The following is a 13,281-nucleotide window of genomic DNA, read 5'->3' as shown; positions in this document are numbered from 1 at the left end:
CACTCAGAACTGTCTTGTCCAGGCAGTGTCCAGCCTTTGGCTGTCATACATGTGGAAGCAGAGAAAGGGCCCAAACCTCTAGTTCTTTCACTTCCTTTCTTCGAACCTCAGGCTTTGGAGAGTTGCTCACGGTTACGTGTGTTTAAAGTGACATTTCCAGGCTGCTGTCGTCAGTCCCTGGCCTTGGTCCTGACCTTGGGCCTGCTCTCCTGGAGGACTTCTTGTAGGAATTTCCTGTTTCTGAGCCTCATCCAGGAGTCCTAGTTGGCTCCACCCACGGAATCGAGGATGCCGACCTGTAAATCAGGGGCTGGCAGGCTTTTCTGTGCAGGGCCAGGTAGTGAGCGTTTTAGGCTTTGCTGGCCCACATTTCTTTGCTTGTGTTTTTCTTTACCTTATAATCTCTCAAAATGCAAAAAGACATTCTTAGCTTGAAGGTTGTAGAAAGAAAAGGCCTGGCCCTGGTTCGCAGACTCTGCTCTTCACTTGGAGGGCTTCTGCCCCGTGCAGAGCCTGCCTTGCCTGCTGGTAATGTGTACCCACCGTGTCTGCTTCCTGGGAAAGCGGTTGAGCTGGGCTCAGAGAGGCTCGTTGAGATCCTGCAGCCGGCGGTAAATGATGGAGAAACCCTGGCACCTTCCTCCCACGCCCACCAGACTTGAGCAAGGGCAGCTCTGTCCTTCAGTCCTTCCACTTGCGAGGTCAAAGGCCTTGGGGCTGGCCTGGACCCTGTCTCTCTCATAGCCATACCTCGGCTGTCAGCTCGTCCTAGCGTCTTTTCTTTCCAAGCAGGTCTAGAGTATGACCGCTTGTCCTCGGCCTGTTTCTCATGGCATCACCCGGACACACCCCGTCTCTCACCTGGACAGTTGCCGTTGTCTCCCACTGGTCGCTTGGCCTCTGCCTTTGCCCCGCTGGTCTGTCGGGGACCCTGGACACCATTTCAGCACATCTCCCCCACCCTGCTTGTTTTGCCCACTGCACACGCATTACTGGCTGACACACTGTCTGTTTTACCGATTTACCTCATTTATTTCCTGTCTCCCCAGTGGAGTGTTAGCTCCCAGAGGGCAGGGGTGCTTGCAGAGTCTGTGCACTCTTAACATTTCCGGTGACCAGAGTAGTGCCTGGAACAAAGCGCTCCGAGATACCTGTTTAATGAATGATCGAAGGAAGACTGCCTTCTGTTGTCCCAGGTGTGAATTCCCCTAGGGACACATTTTAGTTCATCCCAATGATATCATGTACATTTGAAAACTAAGGGGTATATGTGTATGTACGTTTCTCGGGCATGCAGACCCTGAACGACCCCAGACCTCTGGCACGTGCCGTGGCCTGGCCTGCAGGGACACCACCGGAACCTCAGGCTGGGCCATGTGTGCCTCTTGGTTATTTCAGGCCCCTCATTGAGTCCTAAATGTCATCCTGCCAACTCTGTCTTCAGAGAATCTGGCAGATACCTGGCCTCCTCACTGAAAACATGAATCAGCTCTAACTACCCGAGTGGAGTTTATGGTATCCACTTACTCTGTTTTTAGCAATACCCCTTCCTCTCATCTGTTCTTAAGAAGCAAAGACAAAATCCAAATAAACCTGATAGAAGAAGTGTATATATCGGCACAATAAGAAATCTGCTGCATGTATTTGGAAGCTCCAAATTTTACCTAATTTTCTGGCTAAAGTACATCAAGGAAGCCGAAACCATCTGCAGCTCAATATTGATAAAAGGGTGATTCTGCTCGACTCCCCCAAGGTTTCTTTGAACAGATTCCCTGTCATTCTATACCTTTTATTTGATCCCTTTTCTTTCATGCTGAGGTCTTCACAAGCAGGTGCTTCAACCGGAGAAAAGGCTTTGGTTGTTGCCCGACGTGCTGTGTGGGTGAGACCTCTGGCCCTTGTCATCCCGTGTCTAGAACAGTGTTTGGATCATTACAGAAGCCTAACGCCGGCTGGCTAACTACCGATCGGGAGTACATGGAAGGATTGGGGTGTGTAACCATAGGCGTTGGGATGGGAGGGGCTTGAGGTGGAATTGTGGTGAGCTCTTAGAAAGGGCAGGCAGGAGTGTTGAGATGATTTCGTGGACAGACAGGGCTCACAGCCGCAGGAGTACCTGAGCTCTGAGATGGGTCTGTGGTGGCAGGATCGATCCTTCGAGAGCATGTTTTATCCTCTAGCTCTCTCTCTCTCTGAGATGCATCGCCCCCCAACCCCCCCGCCGAAGCCCCCCTTTGCTGCTGCAGTCACAGCAGCAGTCACTGTTGCTGAGAGCTGGGGGACAGCTTCCCAGGTGGGTGGAAGGAGGGAGGGTTCAGGGGCCTGGAGGAATCCTGCGAGCCAGGCCCGAGCCAGTGCTCAGATGAGGCTACTGATGCAGGAGGGTCCAGGACAGGTCCCGGGGGTCACGTGGTCGGTGGGCAGCAATGCTGACATGAGAACCCTGGCTTCTGGAATCTTCACAGAGGCCCGTGTCCATCCCACTGCGTGTTCCCTACTCCATCACGTCTTGTTCTGTTAACCCAAGGGATTGACAAGCTCCACACCAAGGAATTTCCCAGGCTCCTTGTCTTAGCAGCAAGACGTCTGTTTGGTGCCTGGAAAGACACAGCTACCTACCTGTCCTACCCCCACCTGAGCTGGCCAGAGCGTGCTCCCAAAGCACCTGCCATCAACCAGGACTGACTTAAAGGGGCGGGGGGACGCAGAGGACACCTGTGCCCCACTGAGGGCCCTTTCTTTGGCAGAGCGTGGTTAGGAATGTTTAGAGCAGGGAATGGGCGTGGCCCATGCTGTCCATGCTCTATCCTACATGTGTGGACATGTTCTGTTGCTCTTTTCTCTGTGTCCTTATCTGAAAACTAAAAAGTGGAGATAATGATTCACTGTGTCACTGCCAAGGTTTGGCAATAGTACCATCAGGGTAGTTCATGACCAGGTAGAAGGCAGTGGGATGGCGTGAGGTGGCCGTGCGACCTCTTAGCAAATCCCTAAACGGCTGGGAGCAAGGCAATCATCTCTAAAAGGACACACAATCTGATGAGGATCCCCATCGGCCTTAAAACGCAACGCCTTTATGTCTGACTTTTAAAGTTGTCGCTCTCTGATAGCCAAAGTGTGACGTTTGCGGTGGGAATAATAGTCCCTTTGTGTCTCCCTCTTCGTTTCATTCCGGGACCGAGGTCAGAGAGCCAGGCTGGGCTGGGCTGCCTGCGGGAAGCAGTCTGTGATGAGGAAGATACTGGGGCGTTGTGAGTGAGTGCTCTGCCGTGAATGTCACTTGTTTCCTAAGCCAAGCCTCCCGCAGAGGGGCAGCTTCCAGAAGCAAGCGCACAGGTCTGCCCAGGCCGGGGAGGAAGCGTCTCAAGGCCGGCGCCCCGGCTGGCGCTGGAAATGTCTGTAAGGGCTCTTTCAGCCGGCTTTCTGTCGTGTCTGTGTGGGCCTCCCTCTTTGGCACCCCTGGCAGGCAGACGGGCTCCGGGCCCCGCTGCAGGAAGACTCACTGTGTTGGCCTCGCCCCAGCCCAGACATTTTCTCTGGCAAGAGAAGCGCAGACCCAGAGCACCAGGGTAGGATGGAGGGAGGATGTGGGCCTGCTCTGTGGAAGGAGGCGGCTCGTTTAAGTCAACCTTCCCCTCAACCCCACTGTGCACTTCAGCGCCCAGGAATAGAGGCTGCATCACAGTCAGGATGCGCCAGGTGAAGGAACTCCTCTTCGCTCTCACCTGTGCAGGTGCATTTGAAAGGTGCAGAGCTCCCATTCGTGGATGTTTTTTTAAACCCACTTTTAGTACATTTCAAGAGTTTGAATATGACAAATTTATCAAGCCATGAATCTATAGGCAAGGCAGTCAGAGCCCCAGAGCCCAGTGGCGATGGGAAGCAGATCTCCTTCGCCCTCCAAACGACATCTAGAAGGGGGTTAAGTTGAACTATGTTGAACTTGAGATAACTACAAGCAGAGAAGCTCCCGGGGCAGCTCCCACAGCATTAAAGGAATAGAGCATCGGGCCAGACCTCTGCCTTCCCTTCCCTGCTTGAATGCAAGTATTTCCCAGCACTAAAAAAAAAAAAAAAAGACAAAACTAAAAACCCCATTTTACGGAAAAGGTGACTGAGGGACACCAGTGTCGGGTAACCGACTGAAGACCTCAAGGGGAAACAGGCTTACCTTCCTCAGACGCGGGGCCCGGCTGGGACACGGGTTTGTGGGACGGCCTGGCAAGGGGGTTGCCTTACTGCATGGGGCCTCAGGGATGGGGTGGGGGGGCAGCCAAACGCAACAGGACCTGTTTGCCCGGGAATGGCTGACTGCCTTAGACATCCCTGCTTTTAGCACAAAGAGGCTTCTGGGTCACTGTAGACAGAGGTGAGTTCATATGCTTGTAAAATGGTCCGAATCTTTGGGAGGCAGGAGGGAAGTAAACGGAAGGTCCCAGGTTAAGTGAAGGCAAGTTTCCTCGTCCTGTCTGTGGTAAGGGACCCTTGGGCCTCTACGACATGCGGAGTGGAAACCCTTACCTGTGCCTGACAGGTCTCTGGCTGTTTCTCCTGTGCGGAGTGCAGCTCGGACAGGCCAGAGTTCTCTCTGGTCCCTGGGCCCCTTGTTGGTTGTCTCCTCTTTGCTCTTTTCCCTTCAAAGTCTGAATGTTGGGGAACCTGTGACAGCGAAATGACTGAAAAGTAGCCTTTTCTTCCCTTTTTAACCTGATGGTGTGTGGTTGTGCTTGGGAGCGTGTTTTGTGCTTCGTCCAGCGGAGCCACACTGTACGGCCTTCTTGGAGTATCACTGTGTTCATTACCACCTGAAGACCGCGCGGGGTGTGATGGTTAAAAATAAGCACACGAATCTGCCCAATTATATTTAATCCCGTATTCTTCTGATTTTTAGTATCACACTTAATAGTACTGTTTGGAGTCAAATCTAAAAAAATGATACAAATGAACTTTTTTAAAAAACAGAAATCGGCTTACAGACATAGAAAGCAAATTTATGGTTACCAGAGGGGAAGGGGAGTGGGGAGAGATAAATTAGGAGGTTGGAATTAATGGATACACACTACTATATGTAAAATAGACGATCAACAAGGACCTACTGTATAGCACAGTTTACTATACTCAATATCTTGTAATAACCTATAATGGAAAAGAATCTGAGAAAGAATATATATATATATATATATATATAATTTAACTGAATCACTGCGCTGTACACCTGAAACTAACACAACATTGTAAATCAACTATACTTCAATAGAAAAAAAAATAAGTTAAAAAATAAAAATAATACTGCCTGGGGAAAACATGGTCTTAAAACAGATTAAAATCTTAGATTCTTAAAAGATTCCAGTTGACTCTGCATGTTAATAGGCTTATTCGGGTTTAAATGAAAATAACAAATTTTTTAAAATAAACTTTTTATTTTAGGGCAGTTTAGATGAACAGATTTGGTTTTAAATTTAGCTTTAGGTTAACAGATTTGGACTTATATTTAGAAAGCTGATGTAGATTGTATAGGGAGGTACCATATAGAAGAGTTTGAGGTCTCCACCACTGCTGACATCCCATCCCCACCAGAGGTGTGGGTGTTACAGCGATGAACCTACACTGAGACATCCCTCCCACCCAGAGTCCATAGCTTGCTGTATTAGCCCAGGCTGCCATAACGAAACACCATAGACTGGGTGACTTAAAACACAGAAGTGTATTTTCTCATAGTTCTAGAGGCTACAAGTCCAAGATCGGGAAGCTAGCAGGGTTGGGTTCTCCTCAGGTGCTGGTGAAAGCCCTCTTTGTGGCTTGCAGGTGTCTACCTTCTCCCTGAGTCCTCACCTGTAGGAGAAAGAGAGGGCGATGCTGAGATCTTCCTCTCTCATAAGGCCACAGCCTTACTGGATTAGAACCCCACCCTTACGACCCCACTGAACCTTCATTGCCTCGAAAGGACATACAGTCATCACACTGAGGGTTAGGGCTTCAACACAGGAACTTTGTGGGGGACATGACTTTGCCCACACCATTGACATTGGGGCTCACACTTGGTGTGGGTTTTGGCAGATGTATAATGACATGCATCCACCATTACAAATCATACTGATTAGTTTCACTGTCCTAAAATATCCTCTGTGCTCGGCCTGTTTATCCTTTTCTCCCTGACAGGCAATCTCTGATCTTTCTACAGTCTCCATAATTTTACCTTTTCCAGAATGTCATATAGTTTTAATCAGACAGTCTGTGGCCTTTCAGAGAGATTGGCTTCTTTCACTTAATAACATGCATTGAAGGTTCCTCCATGTTTCTCCATGGCTCGACAGCTCATTTCCCGTTAGCCCTGAAAAAATGTTCCATTGTCTGGATGACACACAGGTCATTTATCCGTTCACCTCCTGAAGGACATTCTGGTTGAGGCCACGTTTTGGCAGTCATGCGTAAAGCTGCTGTAAATATCCATGCACAGGTGTTCGTGTGAATATGTTTTCACGTTAGTTGTGTGAATACCTGGGAGCAGCATCATCTCCTCTGGAGGAGATGACACTCAGACACCTTCCTGAAGGTTCATGGAACCACATACACTTGGATAAGTCAACCTCCCTGCAGTCAGTTTTCTACCCAGCAACCGTTCTCATGTTTCTGCTGTGACTGGCAGCTCCAAACTGTGAAGCTGTAGCTTTCCACCCCGCCGCCAACATGGAAGCACTCGGGTTAGGCCCAGGAAGCTCCATGGCAGAACTGGAATTAGTTTGTCTACAGACCCAGAAGACTCCCTTCTCATGCCATCCATAGGATATACAAAGGACGTCTCGCAGGCTGGTTATGTGCCTTCTCTGTGTCTTGCTTTCCTCGTTGTTGAAATTGGAATAATAACAACTACTAAAGCCTCAAAGTCACTGTGCGGATACATGAAATAATGTATAAAATTGGTTCACATAATGCCTGATGCACATATATGTGTATGTAATGGGCTGTCTGCCTGTGACCAGCACTGTCCAGCAGGGTAGAAAGCACTGCTTTTCAATTTGGGGGACAAACTAATGCACGTGGCAGATGTGGAAAGGCCACGCTTCCCCGGAGGGAGTCATGGCAAAGAATAAAGGAGGCTAATATGCAGAGTCTAACCCCGTGCCTGGCAGACACAGGCTGCGCAGTGTAGCATTTTTGAGAGGTGATCATGTGTTGGGCTTAAGCCCCTATGGGCTTCAGGGTGGGAGGGTCCTCGGGGGAGATGCTATCCTGTGGAATCATGTAGCCCAGCGGTTCTTAGACTTCACTGCATATGGGAATTCCCTGAAAGGCTAGTGAAAACTCAGATGGCTGTGACTCCCCCTGCCCCCTCGGCTGGGGAAGAACCACCAACATGCCTCTGCCGGCTTTAGGGAAGTCCTGAGAGTAAAAGTTGGGTAGTGATTGGCTGACACCAATTTGATTTTCCCTTCCCCTACTTTGCCTTGAAGGGGTGACAGTGGGTGAGTTGGGACCTTCAGAATCCACAGCCTCAGAGCCCAGGTGCGATGGTCCTGGCCAAATAACCACATCGTACTTTTAAGACTGTCTCCCTCAATGGGTTTTTTTCCCTTCTAGCTCTTTCTCATCTTTGTATACCTCTCATCACAATGCACCCTCTGCATAACCCAGACGTGCTTAATAAGTAACTTGCCTTATAAACATTTTGAGTTGCTTAGATTGAATAATGCTTATAATTGACCAGATGTTCTTAAAATAGTTTGTTGTTTCATTCTACTTGACATGCACATTAGGAAAACAAACACTTTTTTTCTCTTATTGTGCATTGTGATTTTCTTTGCAAATTCCTGTTTCAAGTTTGCAGCTGTTCAATGTTTGCAAAATCATATTCAGCCCATCCTGTGTGTCGGGAAGGTCGTGATGGGCTTAGACAATGTATCCCCTTTTTTTTTTCTTTTTGGTAAAATATGTCCAATTGTTGTTCCCATTGAATCATGATTGTGAGCTCACCTTAGAGAGTGTCTACTGTGTAGGAAAGAATACTGACAAGATGCCAGGAGACCGTGTCTGACCTGCTTCAAGGCTGAATCATGGGGCTGGGAGGTGAGAGGCTACGGCTAACCTGTGCCCAGGGCAGTGGAGGCCACACTGTCTCAGGTCAAGTGGAAATCATGGTCCAGGAAGAGAGGAGGTGAGAGGTCAAGCCTTGCAAGTTGAACTGAGGGTCATTATAAACAAGAAAGGAGCCAAGCTCAGAAGCTGGGGGAGAGAGAATTGTCTGGGGAGGAACCAGCCAGGATGGGACCAGTGGTCCAGGGTGAAAGGCAGTGAGTGGGGTCAGGGCCGTGGGCTTCAAGGACTATGTCAAAGGGTTAAGTCCCTGATTTCTGCCATTTGGGGTGATGTCCAGCCTTGGAGCAACCTGCACAGCAGACGATAAAGCACGAGGCTTCTGAGGTTTTGGTGTTTGCTTCTTCCAAAGATGACGACCATCAGCGTGAACTTCCTAAGACTAAGTCCGTCTTACCATCTCTCAGTTTTTCTCCTCCCCTTGGTTCATATGGGTTAATGTCCAAGCTCTTGAACCCGACAGAGCCTAATGACCTTTACTTACCAGGAATTTTAAACGTATTCTTTCTCACTCACTCTTCACAAGTGTACCTGGGAGGTGATGGTGTGTACGTTTTACAGAGAGAAAAACACTAAAGTTCCTCGAGGTTGAGTAATTTCTCCAAAATCACATGACCAAGTGGCAGAACAGGAATGTGGACCCAGGTCTGCTGGGTGACATGTCATCTGCTGCTCAGTGCCCTACAGAATCTGGACCCCAGACCTTTTGGACAGTGTCCACTGCAGCCTTTCCCCAGCTCTCCAGGACAGAAAAGCCAATTAAGCAACCTCTGTCCTCTTGGGGACATTTCCAGTCTTAGGCAGTTTCTCAATGCTTCCAGTAAAGCTTTGTGATCCCTGATAGAGCTTAGCTAACAGTCTTAATCAAAACACAGTTGACACTCTGTACTGTGAGCTTTAAGAGATATTAAGGATTAAAACAAAAAAAGGTGCCGAGAAACATACAGAAAAAAGTCTTGGCACCTGAGCCCAGGATCCAGGCAACACTGGACATTTAAAATAATCATCATAAGCATAAATTCAAGATGCAGGGAGATGTTCCAAATGAAAATGAACTCAGGGACAGGAGGAGCCTTGATTCTGGTACACTCTGCACCCCCAGATCACTGAGTGACCCCCAAATCACCTAAGTGTTCTGGTGCCCTTGGATTAAGGTCAAATGATCATGTTTGTTTAAATTAGCTGGAAGGCTCCAACCCACCCCAAAATTACTTGAATTTGTGTCAGAGTTCTTTTCTAACAATGGAAAGTGCACTTACTTTAGACTAAGTCGCCCACAGATACTAACTGTCCTGGGAGGAGGCTGCTGTCCATTCCCTGCCCCGACCTCGGATTTCCCGCCCTCACTCCCAATGCCGATTCCCGCCGGAATTCAGTAACTCCCCTCACTTGCTTGAGCTCTTATAGGTCAGGGTCTCCTCCGCTGCTCTGCCACCCTGACATCACTCACGCGCCTGGGTCGTGTGTCACTGTGTCTTACCTCCTCTGTGCGTTCCCAAGACCATCGCAGAGTCTCTTCCCCAGCTCACACGTGCCTTCCCCGCCCCCAGCGCCCTGCGTAGAACCCACAGTGGTTCGTCCTAAGTAAATATTTGCTTAGTGATACCCGGTGAGCTGTGACTGTCAAAACACGAGAAATGGATATAATTTTTTTCTAAAAAAAAGTATCATGACAGCTCCCTGACCCCAGAAATAACTTGCACACCCAGCCCCTGGCTGGTATCATCAGAGGCCTTCTCACAGGTGGATAAACTATGGCCAAATGAGGCATCCCAGGGGAAGGGACGAGGGTTTACTGAGCATTGCCCATGTGTGTCAGGTCCTTCATATGATCTCTGCTAATCCTGCACCAGCCCTGGGAGATGGAGGTTGTGGCCCCATCACACACATGAGCAGACTGAGGCTGACAGTGGCCAAGTAAGCCAGCACCCTACTAGATAGGGGTGTTCTGTTTGCCCTGGAGGAGCAGAGTTCCTTCTGCCCCTATGGTGTTGCCTCCACACCCTGTTGCCTGGTGAAAGATGCTGGGTTACCTCTCTCTCTTATTTTGATATCCATCCCCTTTTCACCTGTATGAAATGCAACCTCCCCTTAAAACTCAAGCCTTATCTCCCCTGCGAAGTTCTATCCGGAAGATTCTAGCCCAGGCTGATTTCCAGTTTTCCCGAGTGCCTTGAGCACTGATTTCACACATAATCCTACACTCTGCCTTGTGTTATCAATTAGCTTTTTATTTGGCAAAGGATGTTCCTGGGTTGAATCCGAAGACCCTAAGGTGGGGAGCTCTGTCTCACGCATCTTTGAGACTTTCCAGGATCCGAGAGCCGTTTTGTGTACGTTCTGGGCGTTGGTTGGTGTTGCTTTGTCTTGTTTTCTTTCCCTTCATGTGTGTACCTTGGTCGTTATGCGTACAGTCTTCTGCTGTACATGTGGAGTTGAACAAGACAAACCCTCTTTTCGTGGCCTCACAAACTCGGGGGGAATGTAGGTGTGTCTTGCTATCCAAATCTTTTCATGCCTCAGTTTAGAGAGTGAGGTTAGGGGTTCAGTAGGGAAGGATACCAAATTCTCTAAATCAGTTTAGATCCTGAGATTTGGATAGCAGATAGTGAGAGTTTGGATGGCCGTGGATTTTATCTGAAATTTTAACTGAATCTTTCGCAGTTCTGAGTTTGGGGGGCAAGGGGCTGCTGGTAGAATAAAGCACATACTTACCCACCACAGGTGCAAAATAAGTGTTGTAAGGCTTAAATCAAGTCGCAGGGGGTATGCTAGGAGCAAGGAGCCATTTCCCTGGATGCAAGAATTCAGTCAATCAACAGGAAATTATTGAGGCCACCGTGGGTCACAGCTGAGCTAAGAGCTGGACACTCACACCTTCTCTGTTTCCCTCGAGCAGTAAGCAGTGGAAATCGGTGTGTAACATAGCAATAGGAAGATGCCTGTTATCAGGGGAACACAGACCAGAGGTGGATGTGCACAGAGAATGTTGGGGAGGGTGGGGAAGTGAGGATTGTTCCGTGGACGATTGTGAAGTGTCTGTCACATACCGGGCACTGTTGGATGCACTTGACCCACATAAATGAACAAATCTGCCAAAGGGCCTTGCCTCCCTGAAACTTACATTTGAGACAGTCTTCCAGGACTTCGGAGGCAGTGGTGCTTGAGCTGCTTCTGGAAGGTCAGGTGACACCTGGGCAGTGAGGACAGAAACCAGTGTGGAAGGACCATTCTACTGGGAGGGCACAGAGAGGCCAGAACTCCACCAACTGGTTTCCCTGGGATATCCCTACAGCAGAGACTGGAGAACACTTTGATCTGATTAGTAACTATTTTAACGAAAGCGTCCTTTGCCGGGTTGCTAAGGTTCTGCCCTCCTGAGCTGGGTGGTTCGTTTAGTGGACGATGTCTTCCTCAGTACCCATCGGAGGGGTGGAGGGAAGGATGCCGATGGGGAGATCCCTCGCCGTTTTGAATATTACCATCGATACGGGAAGGGAATCGCCCACAGACTCAGATCGGGGACCTCTGGCTAAAACTTCTCAGAGGACCCAGACGAGGACTCTAAAACCCCGGGCCCCTCAGTGTTCACTTGGCCACCCCCCAGAGCCCCAGTTTCAGCCAGGAGTGACCCCTGCCTCGGTTCTGGTGGAGGCCACAGTGTCTGATGGCTTGTGCTTCTCTCGTTTCAGACTGCTCTGCCATGACCACAGCACGGTGCCGGCCCACCTGGGACCTGGCCCTGGACCCGCTGGTGTCCTGCAAGCTGTGTCTCGGGGAGTACCCAGTGGAGAAGATGACGACCATTGCCCAGTGCCAATGCATCTTCTGTACCCTGGTGGGTCTTGCAGAAAACGCCAGTTTAAAAGAATTTCAGGATGAGCCTTTTTCACTTTTGTTTTTGGAGACACCATGCAGCCCTTTGCCCTCACTTTTACCCAGTTATCGGAGGGATTCTCCTCCAAATCAGTCAGGCTCCCCAAGCAGGTGCGATTGCAGGCGCTCGTGGTGCAAAAGTAATCAGTTAAACAGAATCTTAGGAGCTGGGAACGCAGTTGAGAAACCCTGAGCATGGCGTGTGCGCTCCTTTCTGGAAAGGCAAAGCTTCACCCCAGCTCCCTTTAAATTTAATTGAACAGTGACATGACTGAGATTGCAGGGGTGCTGGCCTGGTGAGTGCGTACGGTAGAATAGTCAGCTCTCCGTGTCAGCCGTCACTGCTTTAGTGCTAAGCTGGAGAGGCTGCATCTTGAAATCACATTTGAATTTCCTGAAGATGCAGCCAGCGTCACCGTGGGCCAAATGGCCTGCTCTTAATGCCTGTAGGGGCTCCTGTTCCCATCAGGCCTCTCTCAGACCCAGCATTTTACCTATCAGAAGAGAAGAATGAGGGTGTAGGGCTTGTTTTCAGTTTGTCTCGTTTAATTATGCTTGGTTTTTCTTCCCATTCAAGAAATAGAAAAAAAAAGAAAAGAAAAGTCCGGAAAAAACAATTTTCCTTTAGACTGTGAAAAACTAAAAAGGTTTCTGAATTTGACTACTGTTATAAATGGACTGTAGGGACGGCCTTCCCATGTATGGTTCAGACGTCTGGACTGGGTTCTGTCCCCGGCAGCCTCCTCCTGATTTTCAGAGACTTCTTTCTTCCTGCCCCTATTTTACAGACCTTATTCTGTTTGCCTCTGTTTTACCGACCTTGTCTGTTTGGGACCTATGTGCATTCAATAGCATCATCTGCATTTTACAGATGAGACGGAGCTTCAATCGTTTAAGTCTGGGTCTCTGACTTCCCTTTATGTTAGACACTGGCTTCCTGAGGGCACAGTTCTGCCCCCACATGCCTGGTTTGCAGCGGGGCCCACGATAGATAATCGGGAGAGGCAGCTGGGTTGAACCGCACAGAGTCAGCCTCAGCCGTGTGCTTAGCAGCCGAGAAATGTGCCTCATTAAAGCCCCAGGAAAGTAACTTCAACCTGGACCACCGGAAGTTGCTTTGGGCTTTTTCTGAGCTGGGGAAGGATGGGAGGGAGAGAGCCCTGGGGGGAGGTGGGTGGAAAGACACGTGCAGCCAATGAACACAGAGAATTGGACTCGTTTTCATTTCTGGAGGATGAGATGGTCCAGCGTGGGGATGGATTAGAGTTCTCTTTATGCAAGAATTGCCTCCCTCTTGCCTGAAGGGGAATTTTC

At 49.3% G+C, this 13,281-nt stretch overlaps 1 protein-coding gene across 11 annotated transcripts in view; it reads left to right on the top strand.

Annotated features, from left to right (window-relative positions):
• The window catches only part of RNF144A (ring finger protein 144A), a 115,298-nt gene that overhangs the window by 64,830 nt on the left and 37,187 nt on the right, over positions 1 to 13,281 (top strand). For all 11 annotated transcript variants that reach the window (XM_033437507.2, XM_033437506.2, XM_049695835.1 and 8 more), the window contains one exon: positions 11,784 to 11,929. In XM_033437507.2, coding sequence (XP_033293398.1) covers positions 11,795 to 11,929 — 135 coding nt within the window. In that variant the 5' untranslated portion in view covers positions 11,784 to 11,794. The remainder of the gene's footprint in view (positions 1 to 11,783; positions 11,930 to 13,281) is intronic.

This window comes from Orcinus orca, chromosome 13 (assembly GCF_937001465.1).
Source record: "Orcinus orca chromosome 13, mOrcOrc1.1, whole genome shotgun sequence".
NCBI classification, from domain to species: domain Eukaryota; kingdom Metazoa; phylum Chordata; class Mammalia; order Artiodactyla; family Delphinidae; genus Orcinus; species Orcinus orca.
The sequence above is the reverse complement of the archived record's forward strand: the minus strand, read 5'-3'. Positions and strand labels throughout refer to the sequence as shown.